Genomic DNA, 23994 nt, shown 5'->3' with positions numbered 1-23994 from the left:
ATGAATGTGCTGAAGCAGGAAGTGGTTTATAAATGATATAATTCTCCTCCCCCCCCCCCCCCAATATAACACTGAGTAACACCCAGAGCTGGTAAATATACGTGGTCTCCACCCAGAACGCTGTCTTACTGCTGTTCCAATGCACTGGAAAATAAATGATTTCATTACAGCCTGTAAAAATGTATAACAACTCCATTCTTTGTTTTTATGGAGCAGTGTGTGTGTGTGTGTGTGTTTGTTTGTATTTCCTCTTGAGGACCTTGTGTCAGGACCAGTAAAACCTGGTCCCTACTGAGGCAGAATCTCACTTGGACTGGGGTTGAGATTTGGATTGGCTGTTCAAATGGATGGAGGTCAAGGAGAGTCCTTAAAAGAACCTCTTTGTGTGTGTGTGTGTGTGTGTGCGTCTGGTTTTCCTCATGTTTTGGGGACCTAAATCTGTTTCCACAGTCACATTATGGGGACTTGTCTTCCTTATGGGGACAAAAATCCCCATAATGTAAATGAGTACATTTTAAGGTGAAGACATGTTATGCTGAGGTCAGGGTTAGGTTAAGGTTAGAGGTCAGGGGTCAGGGTTAGGATTAGGCCTATAGTAGTTATGGTTAAGGTTCGAGTAAGTCCCCAGGAAATGAATGTAAGTCAATGCAATGACCTCTGAAGTCATGAAAACCAGTGTGTGTGTGTGTGTGTGTGTGTGTGTGTGTGTGTGTGTCTGGCGTCCTCCCTGCCTGCCTGTATAATAAAGTTTATCTGGGCCTAGAAATGCACTGTTGAAACTTTATCGACATTGGTTTTGCTTTTCATTTGCCTATAGTCATTTTTATTTCTTCAAATATTTCAGTTTAATATTGCAAACAACTTCACAACATACAAAATGAATAATATTAACCCAGAAACATGTCAATGAATATATGTATATATGTATATATACATATACATATGTATATGCATATCTATATATATACTTTCTTTTTATATATATATATATATATCTTGTCCTCTGGTGGGGATAAAAAAATAAACAGCAAAGCTTTGACAACAGCACCTTGACATAGTATGTAATTTCAACATTACCTTGAGAAGTTTAGAACAGTAAACAGATAAATTACTTGAGAGGAAAGTTGTTTTCTGCTGAGAATGTAAACGGAATGTTTTTTTTTTATTGTTTTTTTTTGGTCAGCATCATATCCTTTTTTTTTTGTTAGTGGAGGATTTCTCAATTCACAATTGAAGCAGCATGCAAGCCTTTGACGATGGAACTGTCCTCTCTCTCGCTCTTTTCCTTGCCTGGTTTTTTTTTCTCTCCCTTCTCTTCCTTGTCTCTCTCTCTTTTTTTTTTGTCTAATTCTTGGCAACGTAAACAAATCACAATGTCTTGAGGAATGTGATATAGTAATTTAAACTGGGCGCAAATGACTGATCAGATTTTTTTTAATTGTTTACAAGGTCATGAATATGTTCAATAAATAGACTGTAGTATCACTTTTACTGTATAAACTTCATCTTTTTTTACATGCAGTCCATAAAATTTTCATTTGACGGAATAATTTACCCTGTTATGTATATATACAAATAGATATTTTCTCTTTATTCTCTTTTTTAAACTCTTCAATAAAATCTATACATTTTATACACTATCTCCCTCTTTTAATGGTCAATGTGCATACACATGAAGTGTCTATCCTTATAAACCGCCAGCCAATCTTCTTTTTGCTATCCATGGTAAGCGCTCGCACGTAGGACTGGGTTGTCCTGCATTGGGAATTATAATGCCGCTTGTCTATTCCTCTGCAGCCGTCCTTCGTGTACCCCATGGGGTTGCATTTGGTCTCATAAAAGTATTGCTTCAGTTGGCCATTGGGGACAGGGACCTTTTCCATGACGGTAACTGTCTGCCCAGACATGTCTATTGCCGTCTTTTTATCCACAGCTGTCACCCACTGGCTAATACTGTCACACACGCTGAGCTCTCCGCGCCGTGAGGGATCGGAGTGTCGCCGCACCCTCATGGACATATTAGCGGCATCCAGATAGTTTTTGTATTCCTCCAGGAGAAAGAGCAAGGGCGGCTCCAAAGGCACTTGGTTGCTGATCATCACCCGCGAGTCGTACAGGTTGACATCCTTGTTCTCTGCGGTGACCGCAGAGGAAGGGCCCCCGCCTCCCTGGCTCATATCAGCCCCCTGTCCCAGCTGCGCCGCCTCCCCCTCCACCTCCAGCAGCTCCTCGATCACTTGCTCGAACGTGTCTGTGAGCGAGGGCAGTTCCCCGCGCTGGCCGGGCCCACTGCCGCCCTGTGGAGTCCCGTGGCCTCGTGCGGCCGTCGCTGCGGCAGCGGCGGCGGCGGCGGCAGCGCCCAAGTAGCCTTCCGTCCGGTGGCCCCGCATGCCCGGGGCGTCTCTCAGGGGCGCAGCTCTCATGCAACTGAAGTATGAAATAACCATAGTAAGGAACAGGATGGTCATCACTCTTCTAACCTGGTGGAACTGGAGGGGGGAGACAAAAGGGAGGAGACAGAGAGGGGAGGAGAGAGAACAAGACAGTTAGTCATTTTCAATCCACGTTTCTTCTCAACATCTCGTCTCATTTAAGCGCACTGCTCTTCCTTGGAGAGAGAGGGAGAGCTTGAAATAATCACAGACTCTCTTTTATTAAACTGATATTGGCACGGCGTCGCCCGTGTTTGCAAACTGTAATCGTTCTGTGTCGATGTGAAGTCTGGCGTCGCTTTTTATTGTTGTTGGCAGCGACGCACAAAAGCTGTGTTCCCGCGGCGTCAGAGAGATTGTTTATTACTAAAGATAAAAGAGCACAAATAGATGTCACTACATCCTCACGGGCTTGCTATCATTTACAAGCCTCTTCTTGTTTGTTTTGTTTTTTTTTACTCGTGTGTTAAAGTGTAAACAGTTTATCTCGGCAGGATGTTACAACGGCCACTCATTTACAACCACCGAGTTGTGAAGCTCATGTGTTCCCCACGTTTTATGAACTTGGTTTGTTGACACGCTGAATGTTTCTATCAGAGGCCGACCGATGCCCAAACATGACAGAACAGGAGTTCCTATTCTGCCTCTTTAATCTGACTCTGTGTCCAAAACCACATGAAACAGAAGCCTAAACTTTGTTTTCTGAGTTTCTGAGAACAAAAATGTTCTAATTATTATATTCTTACACGTTGTGTGTGGGTAAAGGCCTTACAGGCAATCGTTTTAGATGCATAATAAAAGTGACAGGTGGCAGATAATGGGCCTTGTGAGCCAGGTGAGCAGTGAGCTGACAGCATTCAGAGAGGCGCTGTGTTTACATAAGGACTGTTCCTCTGTTTGTTTTGTTTGTTTGAAGAGCTCATGTATTATAATTTGACTATAAAAAAAAAAGGTCACTATAGCAACACCCATGCACCCATGGGAAATGCCGTGTCTGTGTCACCACTGACAGTATTATGGTCTGGTGCTGGTGAATCACATCGGATATGAGACCCCTGCACTCATGAATGGGAGGAAGGAGTTTGTTGAGGGACGCCGTTTGTCTTTGGCAGGCGGACGGCGGAGGGTGACACTAACCGGACGTCACGAAAAACAAGACTCAATGACAGAAAGATGCGTCACACTGTGCTCCCCGAAGCGCTGAGGCTCAAGGCTCCGGAGAGCGGCGGCACCACGCTCGTCCTTCCACCGGCAAATCAACCTGCCTGAGTGCACACACACACACACACACACACGCATCCCTTACCTTTGAGAAGCGCTCAGATTCGCAGCAGTCAGTGAGACATGGGTCGGCATCCAACAGCCACAGACACACAAGCAAGCATCATGAGAAGGAAACCTGGATCTTGCCTTCCACTGGGGCTCATTTAAAAATAGCCGGACCGAGGCTTTAACAGCACGCCGCATGTCCCGACCTGATACAGGAAAACACACCCGAGCAAACACGCTCACTGCCCCCACTCTGGACGGACATGAGGAGGACCTCTCCGACGGGGAGGAGCAAAAAACCCCACCTTAAAAGCATTTGTTTCATTCTTAATTGGTATCTGGGGCCGTGGCTGCAATTAACCGACACCACGGCGACTGCCATAGAGGTATCTGGGCTAAAAATAGATGTGCTGGGAGTCTCACAGGCTCTATTCAAAATATCACATCCTTCTTCTTAATGAGCCGCTCATTCCCCAAGCTCTGTGACGTGCTCCCTCCACAGTGAGTGTGAGTGTACGTGTTACATGGGGGGGGGAGGAGGGCGTGGGGAGAGGCAGCTTCTATGTGTTTGCAGGGAGAGATGGGTGGGGGGGGGGTATTTTTCCTCTCATCAACTAAAACAACAATGAGGAACAAAGCCAAGAACAAGGAGTTAATAATTACCACTGTCAATAAGGCATCACAGGCATTAACCCTACAATGGTGGGTTCCAAGAAGAAGAATCTTCTGTGAGGCTTCCCAGCACAGAAAATCCTGTAGGTTTACGGGACAGAGGCCCAGTCATGAGCTTTATGTGTAGGATGCATTTAGGCTGATATTATTATCAGCATCGAGCTCAAATGGTTCCACTTCCACATGAGGGAAATGACGGCAGAGAGCTGATTACTGTTAGGCGTCAAACTTCATGCTGGAAATGGTGCAGACGAAGAGTGCTGCATCTTCCGTAACAGACCACAGGGGTAATATTGCAGTAGCAGGGGGTGGAGAGAGTGCCGGCGTCATTTCGCAGCATAACAACCACAGATGACGTCTCTTCCAGGTCTCCATAGGGGAGAGAATGGAGGGGAGGAGGTTGCTGGGGGTAATGCCACTCAACAGTGTGCAATTGCATGCCGTTCCCCCGGGTATCCTCACACCGGGAACAACAAATGATTTTATTTCTATCTCTGTGATTTCCTGTTTCCATCAGGACAATCAATATGGCTTATGCTCTCAATCAACATCCTGTTAAAATGCGATAAAGCCAATGAATCATTTAATTGCTATGGGACTGGTGGAGAAGCTCTGGCTTGTATCAACCAGAGGCTAAATGTGACAACTGATTGGTTTTGCTCTGGTTTTATACATCCAGTGAACGAAGGATTTTTTTATGAGGATTTCGCAGTTAATAAAAAACGCGGCCTGTGAGTTAACAATAATGAGCATGAATAATAAACCAAGAGAGGAGCTTCGTCTACTTTTTTTTTTTCCTGCAGAATCCATCGTCGCCATCGCAAGGGTTTTTCCTCTACCTTCATTATACACTTCTAAAATGGAATACACGGGGTCATGTGAGTGTAATATGATCAAAGCCGTAAGTCACTCCCGCGATGAGTATACTGAGCTAATAACGCGGAGTGGAGATGAATAAAGCCTGCTGCAATAACTGCTTTTCAAACACGGCTTTATGCACACGCCCGGAGCATGAAACACCCAGGACAATAGGGGCAGGTGAGTGCGTGGCGCACTGTTTGGCTTCGGCATCTCCAGATGACCACCTGTTCGTCTGCTTTGAGAGGCGCAGCGCCGTGTGACAGCGATATGTAACTTAGCCCCTCGCGCGGTTATTCTCCGCGCCAGGTGGGGATTAAAGTGATAAATGTCTCCTTTGACAGACGCTTGAAAAGTGCCTCCAAAGCATGAAAGGGCTAGCATGACTCGTATTATTGCACGGCCCGTAATGTGCCCCCAGTCTCCCCCCCCCCCCCCGCGCACATGTCAACACACTTTATGGCTTCATCTCCGCTAACGGCGCGCGAGACGTCGCGGGGAAACCGTTAGGAGGGCGAAAACAAGCAGGTGAACGAGGGGAATGTGCCCCGCTACATTTGAATAGAAATGTGTGACCTATAACAACATTTCTTTCCCTTGCTCCCTCGTGGGCACCTGTCTTTGTTCAGAGCTGTGTCAGGCCTGCGCGAGCTATTTACCCCGCGACATGTTTTGTCATGTTCGCCATGTAAAGAAACAGATGCAGCACAATTTTTTTTTTTAACCCGAGGACCCCGTTCTGCAGCAATGGCTGACACATGTGGAAGCTTGCTTCTCCTTCCAGATCTGTTTTTCACGCAGACACAGTTTGAGTAAGAGACGAGCATTACTGGAGGATTATACCTGCAGCCCGGGAGCCCGACCGCAGCCACTGCCACAGAAAGCCCCGGCATTCAGAAAGCTGCTGAATGATCCCACTCACACACACACACACAATAATCACATTTAAAGCCCCAAACATCGTTGATATGCAACAGTTTTTAAGTCAGTCACACGTGTGTTGTCTTAGCAAAAGAAAAAAAGATGGTAAAAAAATCAACGTATGACTCCTTTAAACCTGAAAACTAACCAACAAACACCAACAGACCTGCAGGTTCAAAGTGACAGCGCTGCAATACCAGAGTCTGTGCACTAGAGGGCGTGTGAGACCGTGATATAATAAGGGCTCCTTTTTTTTTTCTCTCCCTTCCTCCCATCTCTTCTTTCTGTCTCCTTCAGTCAGACAGACAGACAGACAGACAGACAGATAAAACAAAGTCAACTCCTTTCCCCAGGACGCACGGACCACCTTCTTCTTCCCTCGTGCGTAATTGTAAATAGGTTGTAAACTTCACTTGTATGGCATTCAGTCACAACCTCCGAGCAGGAATTTGGCTCCACTTTGGCATTTTTCGGAAAGAACATCACTAACTCATCATGACACCATCATCCATTCATCCCAAACTCGTGTGCAGCGAGATATGCTCACATGAAAGAAAGCTGTTTTGTTTTCAGCCGCGCGCCCCGGCTGTAAATGAGACTTTTTTTTGTTTTTGTTTTTTTTAATCCGTGCTCATTCTGTCCAGGAGTTCTTCAACAGTGTGTGTTGGCCGGCCGACGCTGGGCGTTTAGGTCTCGAGTTTCCTATAAAGTCTTAATGAGTTCATCAAAGTTTTTTTCTTCTTCTTCTTCTTCTCCCCACCTTTGCTCCAACCAACAACCATACAAAAACTGCGTGTGTGTGTGTGTGTGTGTGGTCACAGGGTGTGAGGTCAGATGAGCAAACACAGCAACAGAAAAGAGAAGGGGGGGTGGGGGGTGAAAAAAGAAAAAGTTTTCGGTTGAGCTGTTTATGAGCGTGGAGTCGCACTTATTAAAACGCACAAACGTGGCTGACGCATGAAGTGCAGAGGCACGCTGGATTCTCTCCAGTCCCAACAACACACACACACACACACACACAAAAATTCTAATAACCAGTCACATTGCTCAGACTGCTGCTCTCATCATGATGAAACAACATGCTCTCTCTCTCTCCCCCTCTCTCTCTCTCTCCAGATTACATCTGCTGAGCCTGTGTTCTCTCCACTGGAAACCCAATCAACATAATAACTCCCGTTTTTTTATTAATGAACGCCAGGATAAGGTTACGCATATCGGGCTGAGGCGCTGTCTGCGCGCAGGACGACCGGACTGGATCACGGTACTTGTTTTCCTTTTTAGACATACACATACAAAACTTGCTCATAATAATAACACCGACAATGGTTGTTATTATAATAACAATAATAATAATAATAGACATACCTTTCACTGCCCAGTCGTAAAACAGACCATTCAACAGGACAGCAGTGTCATCTGGGATGAGTTGTCGGACAACTCCCTGAGTAATTGACTTAAATGCGGGTATATTTCCCCTCTCTGTTCTCTCCCGACAAGCTTCACGATATCTCTGTCTTCAGCTTTGGAGCAAATAGATTAAATTATTGATGGTGGAAATTGCATGGCTGAGGTAATGCACTCCCATGGCTGCTGCACCGCGGCTCCTTTGGAGAGATCGTCTGAAACTGAAGTTGTCGCATGCTGAAGAAGCGCCACAGCGGCACAGCACCACTGGATGAGAGAGAGAGACACCGAGCGAGAGGGAGGGAGGGAGGGAGAGAGAGAGAGAGAGAGAGCGAGAGAGAGAGAGAGAGAGAGAGCTCTGGAACTGAAATGAGGAGCCTCTTCGCAATACAGTAACTTTACTACACAATGACGCTGCAACATGTGACCTGCCGCTGGCTGACTGGTCGCCACCAAACTCCAGCTCCAACAGCCCCGAGGCGGAACTACATTCATGCGCATCCCCCCCCCCCGCCTCCCACCCCTCTGTTTGCCCGCATACGAACGGCGCAGCCTGCACCAACGCCGCGCACACTCACGTCTAAGCAGCAAAAAGCTACAAGTCAAGCCAAGTCCGTCCTCTTCCGTATTGGAAGCCCAGAGAGGTGTCATGCACTGTGTTTCAGTTTCAGACTCCAGGTTCTGAGTCGTGATGCACACATGGGGCCTATTTTAGTCAAACAAGGGTGGAAAAAAAACGCATTTCTTGCACCAGTGCTGCATATAAATAGGAGTCTGGGTGTTTTTTTATGTCAAACACATCTTCAGGAATGAAGGTATTTGAGTCTTAAACTATGCACCTCTGTTACAGTGTGTCAGTTCAGTCCTAAAAGTGAGCTAAGATGAGGGTTTTTTGTTATTTTTGCTGCTGTGAAGACATCCGGGTGCCACCAGAGTCTAACAAAGATGTGATCTTCTTGGAAAACGCTTGTGCAATTCTGCAAGTGAGCCGTCTCCACATAACAGATGGACGACATCCCCCTGCAAAGTTGCTCTGCGGTGTAAAATAACCCTACAGCTTTCTCAGGTTATAAATGTTACCAAATGTCAGCTACACAGGAGGAAAAAAAAAAAGCATCTGAATATCCAGAGATCCAAGCATGCTTTGCTCTGTTTTCCACAACAAACTGGGAACAATGAATCCCCCTTTTTCTACTGTCGAATTCAAATAAAGATGTCAGTGGAGCCGCAACCTTTCAACGGGTGATGAACGCTTTGGAAACTCCACCTCTGATGAACACAAGAGTGAGCAATAATGGGGGAAATAGCAGCTCATTATCCCACCGTGACTTGGCCCGGGTCCAGAGCAAAGATTTATTGTGATGTGTTTGCTATATTGCCACCATGATTCTTCCCCCTGCACGAGCTCGTGGAGCCGGAGCGAGCTCTTGTTTGGCATGTAGCAGTATATGGGAGGTGGATGCAACACACCTGCTTAATGAGTCACTCCCACCTCCAACACACCCGGGGACACACAGAGATAGATATAGCCCTCCCCGAAGGCTCACAGGAGGTGAGGGCAAACTCTGGATGACAAAGAGTTGCATCAGCAATCACTGAGCGACATGACTCCAAAGAGGATAAAAAAAAAAAAATGCACACAGCACATGGGGGCTGTTCCAAACAAGTAATTCATAAATAAATCACTTGGCATCTCATTAGAGGAGCAAAAACAACAACATGGTCCCTCTCATTTCTGCAAATACAGCACAGCTCAAGGGGGGGGGGGGAGGCCTGCAGTGAATGAAGTTGTGAATGAAATTGGTGAAAGCAGAGAGGGAGCTGTGACAGTTCAGGGTCTTCGGGGTCAAACACGAGCACGACAGCAGCGGCCTTGGCTGCCGACTCCAGAGTCCACCCCGAAAAGTGCTGGAGCACCATATGTCATTGGAACTGAGGTGTAAGATTTCTTTAGGTTTAAGATTTCTCCATACGACGCCAGTGGCAGCGACTTCCGCCGGTGTTGGTTGAAAGCGCTCGTCTTTGCCATGTTCTGTGGCAGATTCCTGCAGGTTTTAATCACCTCGTCGGTGGCTACACATGTGATTCACAGTAACAGTTGGGAAGTTCTCTTCTCACATTCTCACATCACAACATTTTCTCTCTTTTTTTGGTTGGTTGGGGGCTGGGCTGGGTGCTGTTTGTGCAGCAGAGAGAAGAAACAGCCACACACAGCAGCTGACAACACGACACACTTGTATAACCTTTCAAGGCTCCTCTTGCCAAAGGCAGCACGACGCTGACAGGTCGGCACCGACGAAAGCTGCACTTAACAAGTGGAGTTATGCCTCCTTGTGCAAGAGAGGAACCCGTGTAGACACGGACGAAATGACATTTTGTGAAATGTCATTTTGGCTGGGGACAAAGGGAGGTGATGCGGGGATTCTGATGAAAGGGAAATTGCATTCCTCCTTGAGCAATAAAGGAGAAGGAGCGCGTCAGCTGAGGGAACATCTCGTATGAGGTCTGGTGACGTCAAACTGGGGGGATGAGGCTGAGCTTGGACGGGAGCTGAGAAAACTCCAGGCTGATGAGTTTAAACTCGGTGCAGGTCGCTCATAATCAGACGCCGGTGTGAGGAGTTAATGCCATCCCTCCTGTGATGACAATAACCTTTATTGTAATCATCAGGCAGACACAGAAGACCAGGCTGCTAAGCTCCAAATATACGCTCCCTCCTTTTCACATCCTCATACATATCTATAGTGGCACAGACTGAGAATCACTCCACAGGCTATTAATCCTCCCTCTGTCTCTGTCTGTCTGTCTTTTTTCCTTGGCTTATACCCTCCTCTCCTCTCCTCCTCTCCTCCCCTCCCTCCATCCTCACAATCCAATATCAGCACAGCATCAATAACCTTTTGCGTGGTTATTGAATGCTGCTGAATGAAAACACACCAATCACACACACACACACACACACCACAGAACACAGCCCACATGCAAATGTCCAAATATGTCCTGCAAGCAAAATCAAAAAAACACCCATTTTTACCCCATTATACACGTTTCCAATAACATATACTATATATATGATGTATATATAGATATATAGTATATATCTATATATAGATATATATACATATGACGCACGCACCCCCACGTATACGCACGCAGCCCAGAGCACATCATCATCATCATCATGAATCCCTGTAGTCCCGCAGTGGTCCGACATATAAGACAAAAAGTCCTCACACTCAGATCAACTATTTCCACACACGCGCACTGATTATTAATAACGTGTCGTGGGCATCGTCACTGTGAAAAAAAACACAACACACACACAAACCTACCCCACATCCACGCCACTGTGACGAATAACTGATAATTAAAGAGTGGTGGGGGGGGGGAGACACGAGAAAGAAAAGAAAGATTCCTGCCAGAACTTGTTTAAACAAGCCTGTTAATTGGATGAAGGTGTTGAAGATGATGAAGAGGAGGAGGAGGAGGAGGAGGACGGTGGTGGTGGTGGTGACTAAAGCAGCAGCAGCAGCAGCACTGGTGGTGAATGGCGGCGGTGGCGGCGGCGCGCGACGTATATCCTAATCATGATTAAGGTGATTAATTCAGGCTGTGACGTCCACCTACAGGCGCGCGAGACTCGATTTCCGCCATCGATAAAGCACCAAAAATAATCAATCGAAACCTATTTATAATTGACACGCACACACACACACACACACAGAGACCAGCGTGGGTAAATAAGACATTTCATGAATGAAAAAACGTTGAGGTAAAGTGGGCCAGCACAATCCGAAATACACATTTATTATTATTATTATTATAAAACACACACACACGCGCGCGCGCGCGCACCCACACACACACGCGCACACAAATACCTGTTCTTTTAAAGAAATGAAATGAGGTGAAAATGTAAACGCTCTTAATCTGAAAACCCCAAATCCGTGTAGTCCCTAAAGTGCAGAGGAATTGATCGCAGCGGAGGAAACAAAAAAGAAAAAGAAGAAGAAGAAGAAGACACACAAAGGCCAACGTGAAAAAACAGAAAAAACACATTTAGCTGAATGAAAAAAATCTACAATATCATTATTATTCTCTCTCTTTTTTTATTATTATTATTGTTATTATCATTATTACTCCCTTTTCCCCATGAAATAAAACAGGCCTACCGAAAGAATTTCATCTGATTTTTGCAGAGAAACCTACCATCAGGTTTGTTATTGACGCCCACCCCAACTCTGCAGAGCTGAGAGTGCAGACACACACACACACACACTCACTCACTCACTCACAGAGATGGAGGGAGAGAGAGAGAGAGAGAGAGAGAGGGGAGATTCTCGGTAAAGATAACACACGCGGAGACGCACGCACACAGGCGCGCGCGCGGGCGGACGCACGCCCGCACACAAGCGCACGCAGCCCCATTTATGGAGTGATCCGCTGACGTACATTGCAGAAAAGTGCTATAAAAAAACCTTCATACATACAAAGTGTGTCGTGCCACCCCACAGACCCCTCCTAAACCGCCTCCGCTCATCCCTCCTCCTCCACCCGACGCGCCCACGCCCACACCATAATCCCACGTCTCAGTATGGAGGGGGAAAAAAAAAGCATCATAATAATAATAAAAAATACCAGAAAACAGGCATTTTGCAGGGGAAATGCAACATTTGTGACGGAATTAAAACACACTGCAGCAAACAAAGCGCACACAATAAAAAGGCCATTCTTTCTCCCTGTTTCTGTTTTAAATACACGCACATTTTTGTGATGTGAAAATCCTTCACTGTTTTTTTGTTAGATCACTCACTGATTGGCTTTCATTGTTGCGTATATGAGCCTGGGAAACGTGCGTTTGCGACGCAGCGTTTATTCAAGGATCGTTTTTTTTTTATGAATGTCGGGCAGCCCATAATGAGGAATATGATCTATTTTGGTTTCACTGTCATATAAAAATGAGGAGTAATGGGGCTGTAATGTGTAGAAATTGATCTACAAAAAAAAAGGGAAAAAGCAAAGGAGGGGAAATAGGAAAGGAGCCAGCGGGGGGAAGTCTGTATAATTCATGAATTGGGATTTTTTTTTTTCACCTTTTCGTTTTGGGAGAATTTATTTGAAAAATGCAGCCGATGCAAGAGAGGACTCGGCTGAAACAGTGGGCGTTAGGGGCTTTTCTCTTCCAGTTTTACGCGATGTGAAATATCTGATGGAAGAAAGGGGAAAAAAAAGAAGAGGAGAGATGGAGACAGGGTGGGAAAGGAGGAGAGGAAATAGAACAACATCCACCGCTCCTGCATCGGAGCGACGTGCGATTTCTTTTTGGAGGCAGCAATAACGCACACACACACACACACACGCACAATCAAATCACCCCAATCACCAAAAATCATCACATCATACACAGACAGCACTCCTGTGTCACCTCGATCATCGCAATCTGACGGGCGTCACGTGACACCGCCGGCTTCACGCGCGTTCCCACACCACGGGCGCAAAAAAAATCAAAAAAAATAAATAAAGAAAGAAAGACGCCGAACAAGTGCATATCAAATCAACGCACACGCGCACACTTATGTGTCAGTGGAGGCACTTTGACCACGCCCATCTTTATTGTAATATTTCAACACGGGAATAATGTAATGCTGTGAGAGAGAGGAGGCTGAAATTTAAACACAATCAAGTCATAATGGCCTTGTTTTACATATATATATCTATATATGCATATATGGATATATATATCTATATATATAGTCTGCATTTGATACAGAGCCGTGTAGAGGGGTGGGGGGTGGAGGGGGGGGCAGAGAGGCAGGTGAAGTGAAAAGCACCTTATGAATGAAACCGTGGAGCGGTCGCGTAGTAAAAACACAAGTGATTTGATGGCGATGACGGGGAATGGGGGGGTGAAAGAGGGATGGAGGGGGTTGGAGGGGGGGTAAAAGAGTATGGGGCTATTTTTGGTCGATAACAAAATCCAAGGGGATATCAAACGATCAGAGAAGAGATGGATAGATAGATAGATAGATAGATAGATAGATAGATAGATAGATAGATAGATAGATGGAGCAGGTGCAGGCTGTGAGGGGGAAAAGGATCACTGCAGCGTCTTTAAGTCCCATATTGGGAGCATGATGAGGCACAACGCAACGATTACGCAAATCGTGTTGCAGCAGTGACAGCGTTCGGAAACTCCACAGAAAAAAAAAAAAGCAAAGCAAAAAAAAAAAAGAAGCTTATTAAAAAAAACAAAAACAAACAAAAAAACCAACAATCCCCAAAAGCAACGACAACGAGTCCCCAGTTTTACACGTCGCACAAGAGCACAGCACGAATACCCACGCAGATGTCGCCCGTTTTAAATGAAAAACAAACGGTTAACTTCAATCTTGCAGGGACAAATGAAGCAATAATTCAAGAATAATGAAGAGGATGATGGTGACTTGGATCCGGCTTCATGTTCGGAGTTATTTCGGTCTCTGATGCCGACACTAAAACACTATGAATAAGACCAACTTCATATATATATATATATGAAGTTCCTGTATCTATCTATACATATAGATAGATATAAGAAAAGGGGGGCAGTAGCAGAAGAAGAAGCGCCTTAAGAAAAAGAGTGACATGAACAATAGCTCTTACCTTTCTTTTTATTTTTTTTTAACAAGGTGTTGGAAACCACTGAGTGCGTGGTCAGATCTCCGCGGCGAACACTTGCATGTCCAAAAGTTTAAACGCAGTGTGGGGGGGCTTACGTGTTAACCGACAATCGACCAGACGCCCTAACGTGGAAAACTTTCGCGCTGCTCTGTACGAACCAAAAAAAAAACCCAAAACATCTACATCTTAAAGCGCACGGCTGTTTTTTTTATTTCCTGTCCTGTGCCTTAGAATATTTCTTTCCAACCTCTTTAAAATCCCGTCAATTGTGTCAGATCACACGGGGGGGGGGCTCCGGGAGAATGAGCTTACCAAAAGTTGGAAAAAAAAACCAGTCCCAGTTTGGTCACATAGAGGAAGAGAGGAGGAAGAAGAAGGAGAAGGAGAAGAAGGAGAAGAGTTGGCGTCCACTTGTGCGGTTTTTTTTTTTTAGTCCATGCACGACTCCAGTGTCTCTGTCCAACGTGCTGAAAGCTCAACACAACCAAGGCTTGGAAGTGAGAGAGACCAACAACACATCTGCTACTGTAGATCAGCTACTTTTCTGTCTGTGCCCACTTTGAAATGTTTTTTTTTTTTTTTTTTTTTTGCTCCTCTCTCCTCTCTTCAACTTGTCACGTGTATTATTTTGCCCACACCATGCAGTCCTGTTAATATATGATGACATGTAAGTCGGACATTTCCTTCCACATAACAGCACCTTATAGCCTCATCACCACCATCATCACCCTCAGCAGCAGGAATAACAATAATAATAATGATAATAATAATAATAATAACGCCGGTCCAATTCAGTGCATAGTCGCACCCCCCCCCCCTAAAAAAACAGAAGAGAGGCTTCACTCTCGTGTCAAATGACAACCAGCATGAAGGCTGATACGGATCCCCATTGTTCTTATGACAAGTGTCACAGACAAGAGGCACATGTTGCTGCTGCTTTTTTTTCTTTCTCATTATTAAACACGAGCACTTCAAAAAACAGAACATACATCCCCACACACACACATACACAGAGAGACTGTATCCACACATTTGCGCACAGACACAATGTAACATTTCCTTACCTCTCTCCTCCTCTCACTGTACCGGCATATCCTTCTATCAGCCACGAAAAGCCACACAATCTTTTCCTTCCTCACACCAGCTTTGTGTCAACAGCAGCCTCAGCAGACATTTGCTCTCGATACACTGAGTTTCTCAAGTGTAGCCACTGAGTCCAACCCTTTCCTTTCCTTTCCTTCCTTCCAGCAGCAGTAGCAGCAGCAGCAGCAGCAGCAGCAACGCCGTGCAGACAGACCACATCAGCAAAGCACTGACTATTTACCGGTAATCATCCCCCTTATTATGCTGCGTGTTTTCCAATTGCAATCTCACTTACCATTTTGCCCTACGCTCTTCCTGGAGACAGAAGTGTCTTAATATCCACTCACTCCAACAGATGCTGGTAGGTAATGTGTCTTGTTTGAAGTCATCATATGAGAACTTCTGCTGTGCTCAGTAGATCGCCCACCACTTCGCTGACTTGTATGAATCTAATAACCCTTTGCAATGTCGGGCAGGCGTGCTTAAACTCTCGCAGGCAACAACAACAACAACACCTTTTTGGTGGGAGATGGTGATGGTGGTGGTGATGGTGGTGGCTCTCTCTCCACAGTCAAGACAAATATCAACAAGGCTGCGTTGTCAGAAAGAGCTTGAACAGATATGCGTAACACCCGCGGTCGGACAACGCCATTAGGGGGTCTTACGTGATTGAAATAAGCGACGGCGGTCCAAGTTTATGGAGAGGGACACACACACACACACACACACTCTCACACACACACATTATAGTTCCTGACTAATCTTTACATCCAATGATGGAGACATTAAATAAAAGAAAGAGAGGGGAAAAAACCAAAAAAAACTTCACACACAAATCCACTTGTTTGTGTTGACTCCCTCTTTGGCGCAGGGCCACAAAGGCTTATTACGCATTTACGCACAACTGCATGGGCATTTAAATGCAATTTCATCACACACACAAACACACATATGCACACACGCACGACACCAATATCACATGAACAGCAGCCATGCATGTGTCAAGTTGTTGGCGGAACTTGTTGCTGCTCAAAATGCCCCCCCCCCCCATACCCCCCTTTCTTTAATCCTCCACCCCACACACACACACACACACACGCACATTAAATACTTACATTGTCAAATTATGTCAAGGAGTGTGTGGTGTCTGTTTCGGACAGATGAGAAATAACAATATCTATTATAATAATAATAATAATGATAATACTACTACTACTACTACCAATAACAATAATAATAATAATAATAAAGGGTAATCCACCTTCCTCCAGAGTCGTAACTACACTGCCAGGAGCGTGTGAAGCAAAACAAAAAAAAGGAGAATAGAAAAAAAAAAAGAGCTACTTTTCGTTGGAGGATATACGCGCAAGTTCAAAGGCGAAAGTCTTGTTTTCAGTAAAATTCCATCAGTTGCTCTGCTGCCAAACACTCAGCCATCTGATTGTTATGCAGTGACGACGCGCTGTGCTTGCAAGTGAAGCCCCAAATGTACTAAGTAACATGAGTAATAGGTGATATTTGTCTGACTGTTTGCCAGCGCACCAAAAACTTTCCAAAGTGGCATTCTCTTAGTATAAATTTTTTTTTTTTGTCATAGTTTATGGAAATCACGCAGCGTGGGCAGTGCGTTATTGGAACCTTGGAGAGGCGTGCGTCTGCGAGGAGACAATGTGGAGGGGAAAAAAAAGGATAAAATAAAGTGTTTTTTTGGGGGGGGTAGAACTTAAAGCTGCTGCTGCTGCAGCTGCAGTGGAGGATTTTTAATACATTTAATCAATTGAACTTTCTGTATCATCATTCAACCCATGTATGACGTCAAAGAGGCTGCACATCATTACATTATAATGTGTCAAAGTTAAAAACACAGGAATTTGAGTTGGAGAGGGGGGAGGCACAGAAACATCTGCTTCTCCATGACACCTTGTTGGTTCTATAGTCACACTCCCATGAATTAGTCCTTATCCAAAGTTTTGTGAAGATGCATGATGGGGCAGGAAATACAGCTGAGAGGGCTAAACCCCCAGCTCATCTGTGGCCTGTGAGGCACTGATTTAACTGTTCTGCTGCTTTATGGCTGCAGGAAGAGAGAGACAGTGAGAGAGAGGCAAAAAGATGTAAGTATAGCCTTGTTGTCAGTGTCACTTGTCAATATTGCAGCAAAAGCATCTCACACATTCAAAAAAAAAAAAAAAAAAAAGAGGAGCCTTTCTTGGCAAATACAGTTGATTCTAATTTGGTCTGACTACGCATGTACTCTGTCATCTCGCTTGTAGAGGCGGCGGCCAGGAAAACTTCTTCTCCTGCAGTTTGACTCAATACATTTCTGTGCTAAAGACACAAGATGGCATAATCAGATAAAATTAGGATGATTTATCAGCGGTGGTCGTCACCATTTGTCCAAGAAGGATGTACTTTTTTCCCTTTTCTTTCACTCTTTTTTTTGTTAATGTGCCATATAGCCAGCACATGCTGGACGGGGAGTCACACATGGCTTATTAGCCTTGAAATCGCTCCCTTCTAAATGTAGGCTGGTCGCACAATGGCTACTCATAGCAGGCGACAAATGAAAAGGAGTGACGTAAAGAGAGAGGTAACACATATGAGCTCGGCGTGGACAGCATGCTGTGGATGAACAATCCCTCCTTCATTTGCTTGACATGATTAAACGGTCAGGATATACACTATGTGTCCCATCACCTCTCTGGCTCCTACCATCATCCTACTCTCAGTCCTTTTTGCTTCCTGACGTGGTAACTTGACTTTCTCCTACTTGTGATGTTGTTAACACTTCCTCTGCTCCCACAGCTTTTTCGCAGACTCTGTTACTGACTCATGCTCGTCCCTTTTCCACTATCCGTGCCCTCCCCCGCACTCTTCACCACAATATCTTATGGCAGAGTCCGAGGTCGCAGATCATACAGTTCATCCCCTGGGGTTGCGTATGATTGCATGGCATTTTGCTCTGGGGTCTGCCAAGATACTTCACCGCTTTCGAGCTCACTCCTGGAACTTCGAATGTGTTGAGTGGACGGTATTTTGGTCCAACCGCTGCTACTCAAATGTGGAGCCAATGGTTTGCAATATGGGTATAGAATTCGCGGATGAATGGATCTGGCTAGCACCGTTGCCTCACAGCGAGAAGGTCAACGGCGCGGATGCCAGTTTGCCCGAGGGTCCTTGTGTGTGGAGTTTGCATGTCATGGGTTAAATTGGCTCTAAATTGACTGTAGGTGAGAATGTGAGAGTGAATGGTTGTGCATCTCTGTGTTTTTGCCCTGTGATGGACTGGCGACCTGTACCCCCAATGTCAGCCAACCCTATGGGATGGGATCGGGATACGGCAATAGCGAGGTACACCCTGGACAGTTCTCCAGTCCATCATAGGGCCACATATAGACAATCACAATCATGGTCAATTTAGAGTTTCCAATTTACCCAATTTTGCATGTTTTTGGACTGTGGGAGAAAACTGGAAAGCAGGGTCTTCTTGCTGCAAAGGCAAGAGTGCTAAACACTACACCAACTACACCAATAGTACTACATTTCTGTATTCCAAAGGTGGACTAACACACCCAGACAATTACTGTTCAACTGGACCGAGGAAGACACGACAGGCACAGTTTTGGACTGATATAGAGACTGAATTTAATAATTACCCAAATTGAAGTTCTTGGATGGATGGTGGAAAGACACGGAACGGCACTCAACATGTTAGCGACTCGCTGCCTGCTAAAGTTATCAGAAGTTGTGAGACAAGCGGTCAACTTGAGAACCCCTAGTGTCGTGGAGTCGGAAACACTTTGTCCCGTCAAAGGGAACTTGACTTGTAACCGGAGGGTCGCAGGTTCAAATCCCCACCTGGCCAAAAAGGGCTGGGGTACCCCCGAGCAAGGTACCCAACCCCCAATGCTCCCCGGGCGCTACTCAGTGTGGCAGCCCACTGCTCCTAATTCTAGGATGGGTCAAATACAGAGGAATACTTTCCCTAAGGGGATTAATAAAAAAATTAAACTTTAATCTCTGCTAGCGCTCAAATACTGCGACAAAGACGGTCGTCCAATTAAATAGCACAGTTTTACGTCACTTACGCTACAAGACTTAGGTGTACTATTTTCCTTTTTCAGTTCATGCATCGCGTTTAGGTGGCTTGAGTTTTGAGGCTCATGCTTCAAAACATGAACCACGTTGTGTTGCTGTAGAAACATGGCAGCAGAAGATGGCGGACTTTGTCAAAGCATGACCCGAGCCTAACACTCATATAAGATGCTTATGCTAAGGCTCTGAAAGCCAAAAGCTCTTGTGATTACACACTTCTACGAACATACGTATAGGTTAATATAAATGTTCAACACTAGACCTTTAAAACGGGATCCTGTGTGATTTAAATCAACCATTCCTGTGAATGACAATTGTACAGAATCACTGAGATCACAAAGTAAAGTATTTTTTAAAGCCATTTCAGCACTGAATCAACATACTTGAATGCTGCTAATCACATCAGGGCCGTGACCGGTCTCTGAAATCATTACTAAAATGTTGAGAGCCAGCCTAAAATTCTGAGTCTATCAGCACTCCCCCCTTCCCCCCTTCCCCCCCCCTCGCTATAATGACAACTATTAAGCAAGGATGGATCCAGTCGAGGCTGTGTGTATCATTACTCTGTCTTAATCTTTGTTCCATAAATATTGATAACAAGAGCCCCACGTCATGTGTTACTAGCACCTGCAGTTAAAAATAGAAGGCCCGACTGATAGCAGGTTTTCTCTTACTGTCAGATCCCAGCACATCTTCCCCTCTCTACCTCTTGTATCTACAGGAAGTTGAGCTCGGGGATAAACAAAGAGCAGACAGAAAACAACAAATACTCTGATTACACAGCAGTAAATCAAACGGCTGGTGTCTTTTGCACCATTTTTCTAACCTGCAAACAAAGATAAGCTGGTAAAAAAAGTCAGAAAATGAAATGGCAACCTATATAGAAGCTGTTTACATATATATAGATATAGAAAAGTAGATAAACATGTATATCTACTTATGTATTGTATCTGTTATTTGTACTTTTTTGTAGTATTCTTTTGAAACATTAGTAACATAGTATTTACCATTACAACATTTTGTAACATATTTTGGTAATTGTCCACGTATTTTTCTATTATATGTTATAATATATATATATATATATATATATATACACATATGTATATATATGTATATACAGTATATACTTAGGTTTATTATTAGATTTATTTGTTTTTGTAATTTGTTTTGTTAGCATTTATTTGTCCATGTATTTTGCTATTATATGTTATAATATATACAGTATATATACAGTATATATACATATACACACATATATATGTATATACAGTATATACTTAGGTTTATTATTAGATTTATTTGTTTTTGTAATTTGTTTTGTTAGCATTTATTTGTCCATGTATTTTTCTATTATATGTTATAATATATATATATATATCTTTTTGGTGACGTTTCTTTGGGAATATATAAAGATAAATTGATCGTTTTCTCTGTGGCTTTCAGAAAATGTCTATATCCCTTTTGGCAAATGCACAAACAAATGGAGGTAAATTGTGTGCAAAAGTCTCTGCTTATATTTAAGTATATAAATCATAATTCTTGCAACAATTATTATTGCTGCAGTAAAAACATACCAAGCTAATACCAGTATATTACTACATGTAACCTAATATCATCTGCTCATATTATAAGGAGTAATATTACCAAGCCGGGAATTGCATTAGAAATAAGACAGTATTACTGTAATATTACAAAAATAATTATAATGTTACTTTACTGTAAAGCGTTACCAATTATTTTGGTCAGGATAATAGCGCCAGGAAATGTCCATGCCTACATGATTCATTTACATAAAAACACAATTTTCTTCAAAACAAATCCTGTCTTATATGAGGGCGTCACAACAGTTAATCCAGTTACTCTGTTGACAATGTGCTTCATGCTGTACATCTGTCATTCTGTCGCGCAGCTTCATAATATTTCTGTGGAGAGTGGAATTAATTATCAGGTTCAGTCGGTGACTCAGAGCTCAGGTCTTCAGAGAGTAATGCGGCCCGTAAATAATCGCCCCACTGCCACCATATTTCATGATGATGGCAAGCGCTGCATTTGTGCTAATTTTGCTGTTCTATCTATAGAGTGACGGACAGTGTCAGGATGGATGATATTTGGGTTGCCCCAGTGGCTTAGCAGGCTGAAATTGAAGGTGGTGTGATATTGAGGGTTTTCTATCTGCTCCCGCATCAGCCGTCTTTTACCAGTGAAACACAGGGTGACTATGTAAACTCTGTCTTTAGTGCCTGAGGGGAGGAATGTAGAGCTCTGGGTGTGACATATAAGTGCATTGATCTCCTAACTCTGACTAACCTCCGTCTGCTCGACGGCCCAGAGTGGCGGATGCTGCGTGTCTGCCATTAGCTTTATGACTGCCTGGGTGAGACAGGTAATCTGGGCCTGCCACTGCACTGCCAAACAACAGTGAGCAACACAAGGCGAGCCAACGTCAAGATTTCACATCCACTTGTGTTAAAATACAGTAGCAAGTTTCGTTACTTAGGCTAAAACAATACACAAACACAGAGATATGGATCCAACGTTGGCTTGGATCAAATGTGCTCCCAGGACAGAGACTTATTCATGATTAAAATGACCGTACATGTTTTGATTCTGCAGCAGCAGTGCACTGAGATTAGACTGTGGCGCTGAGTCTTCCTGTAAGCTCAAATGTGTATGGAGTGGATGCGAATTTGAATAGACGTATTTGCATCTTGTTGCTTAGCCAAAGGCATTATTGGTTCCCAGAGGTAGTGACCTGAAATTTTGCATGCGTGGCAACTCTGCACATGGTCGCCCCTTCATGATCGGCCAAACATTGCGCAGCAGAGGTACGAGGCACTGACCTTCAATGCAGCACATACATGTAACACACGCCGACAGAGATGTTCACATTGCATGGTTGTCTCGTCGTCCCAGATTCTCAGCTGATCTCTGTGGAGAGAAGGGAAACAATAAAAATGTATTAAAGTCAGTCTCGCAGCTTGGTCACACCCGTGATGCTTGCATGCACACTTTAATGGACAACTTTACTTGTACCAGTATACGAGCACTGTGTCCAACACTAGTAATCAATTCACCTCCGATACACTAGGTGGCGATATGCCCTCTACTGAGCTTGTTAGTATTAGGTCATTCCCAGTTTAGCTAGCAGTTAGTTGTCCTGAGACTGTTCTGAGTTTTCCTACCATCTATGAACTTAAAAATAATAAATTCGGTCCCATCATCAAAAATGTTTGTCGCTGTTGTCTTCTTCTTCTTCTTCTGTGTCCCAGGAAATTGTAGGACATGTGCAAAGGGACTAAGCCAGCTAGTCTGATTGAAGGTCGCATTATCTGGTTGTGCTAATCCGACTTTAAGAAATGTGATGTAGTACAATGTCAGTGCGACTACCATGTTTACACGCATTTTAAAGGACCTGCTGTACATCCATCGTCTCCTACACTAAGTCCGACTCCAGTCTGACTAAGAGTATACATACAGGAGTAATCGGACTATGAATCGCATTATCCAGATATGTTAGTCCAACTAAGTCTAGCTCGAGTTTAGTTGGACAAATGTGTTTACATGACATTAAAAAAATCAAATTATTGCCTTAGTCTGACTAAAATCAGACTTTTAACATACATGTAAATGCACTGACTGACTTATTGCAATATTGGACTTTGAGCCAACAACCCTAAAGCTAAGCTACATCTTATTGTGAAGTTGGACAGAATATTCAGTCAGGGTAGGTAGTTTCAAATTTTTTCTAAGTTTGGTCGCATTCTCTGGGCTGTGGGTTGTTTTTGTGAAGGTTACAGTTCCAATATCCATCGCACATGTTCAACAACAAGTGTCACACTAGAGCAAGAGGAATAAAATGTAAGTAAGAATCTATATTTCAACATTATTATACATTATTATACATTAATCACAGGAAATGTCAGGAGTGGAGTCTGGTCTGTTCTTCTGCTGCTGAAGCTAATCCGCATCGAAGTTCACCATGTTTGTGCGTTCATAGATGATGTTCCATATGTTCAGTATATTCTCTGTAAACACTAGAGACGGTTGTGTGTGTGAAAATGCCAGTAGATCAGCAGTTTGTCTGGCATGAACAACCATGTCACGTTCAAAGTCACTTAAATCTCCTTTATTCTGCATTCTGATGCTTGGTTTGAGCTTCAGCAGCTCATCTTCAGTTGCTGCCATGTTTAATATGTATAATAACCGTATTTAACAACAACATATAAATACTAAACTCAATTCTACAATAGCATTACAAAACATGCAAGAAATTAAAGCTGCAGGGCTTAAATTTTGGCCTGTTTGATCTTGAAAATAAGCCATATTACATTATTTGTATGCTGTGTCATTCAATTGAAGACAGGCTCTGTCAAGCAATACTATCAGAGCAGCAGAATTCACTTCTCAAACTTTTTTGTGGGCGCCTTTTTTAGCCATTCTATTGCGTGGAACAGTACGGTACGTATTTTTCAATGGGAATAGTACCAAAATAATCTCCCTACCGTTCCATTTTTTGGGAACCCTTCCCTGACTGCTTCCCACAAACCAAGCAGTCGTCATGCTACATATCTAAAAGTAAAGGTACTGTTCTCAGTCG

The 23994-nt window shown here is 44.0% G+C and overlaps 2 protein-coding genes across 3 annotated transcripts in view; both read right to left on the bottom strand.

The window, feature by feature from the left end:
* Positions 1 to 1416: 1416 nt before the first annotated feature.
* bdnf (brain-derived neurotrophic factor) lies at positions 1417 to 22311 on the bottom strand. Of its 2 annotated transcripts, none has more exons than XM_058629039.1 (2): positions 22238 to 22311; positions 1417 to 2489 (listed from the first exon to the last, which is right to left on the bottom strand). In XM_058629039.1, exons 1-2 carry the CDS (start codon positions 22289 to 22291, stop codon positions 1638 to 1640), a joined length of 906 nt encoding a protein of 301 aa, XP_058485022.1. In that variant the 5' UTR covers positions 22292 to 22311; the 3' UTR covers positions 1417 to 1637. The 2 variants fall into 2 exon arrangements, with proteins under 2 accessions (XP_058485022.1, XP_058485023.1); XM_058629040.1 differs by lacking the exon at positions 22238 to 22311 and adding an exon at positions 15595 to 16039.
* Positions 22235 to 23994, bottom strand: part of kif18a (kinesin family member 18A) — a 48740-nt gene continuing 46980 nt past the window's right edge. Inside the window, exon 19 of the mRNA XM_058629036.1 lies at positions 22235 to 22325. Coding sequence (XP_058485019.1) covers positions 22281 to 22325 — 45 coding nt within the window. The 3' untranslated portion in view covers positions 22235 to 22280. The remainder of the gene's footprint in view (positions 22326 to 23994) is intronic.

This window comes from Solea solea, chromosome 5 (assembly GCF_958295425.1).
Source record: "Solea solea chromosome 5, fSolSol10.1, whole genome shotgun sequence".
Classification (NCBI taxonomy): Eukaryota; Metazoa; Chordata; class Actinopteri; order Pleuronectiformes; family Soleidae; genus Solea; species Solea solea.
The sequence above is the reverse complement of the archived record's forward strand: the minus strand, read 5'-3'. Positions and strand labels throughout refer to the sequence as shown.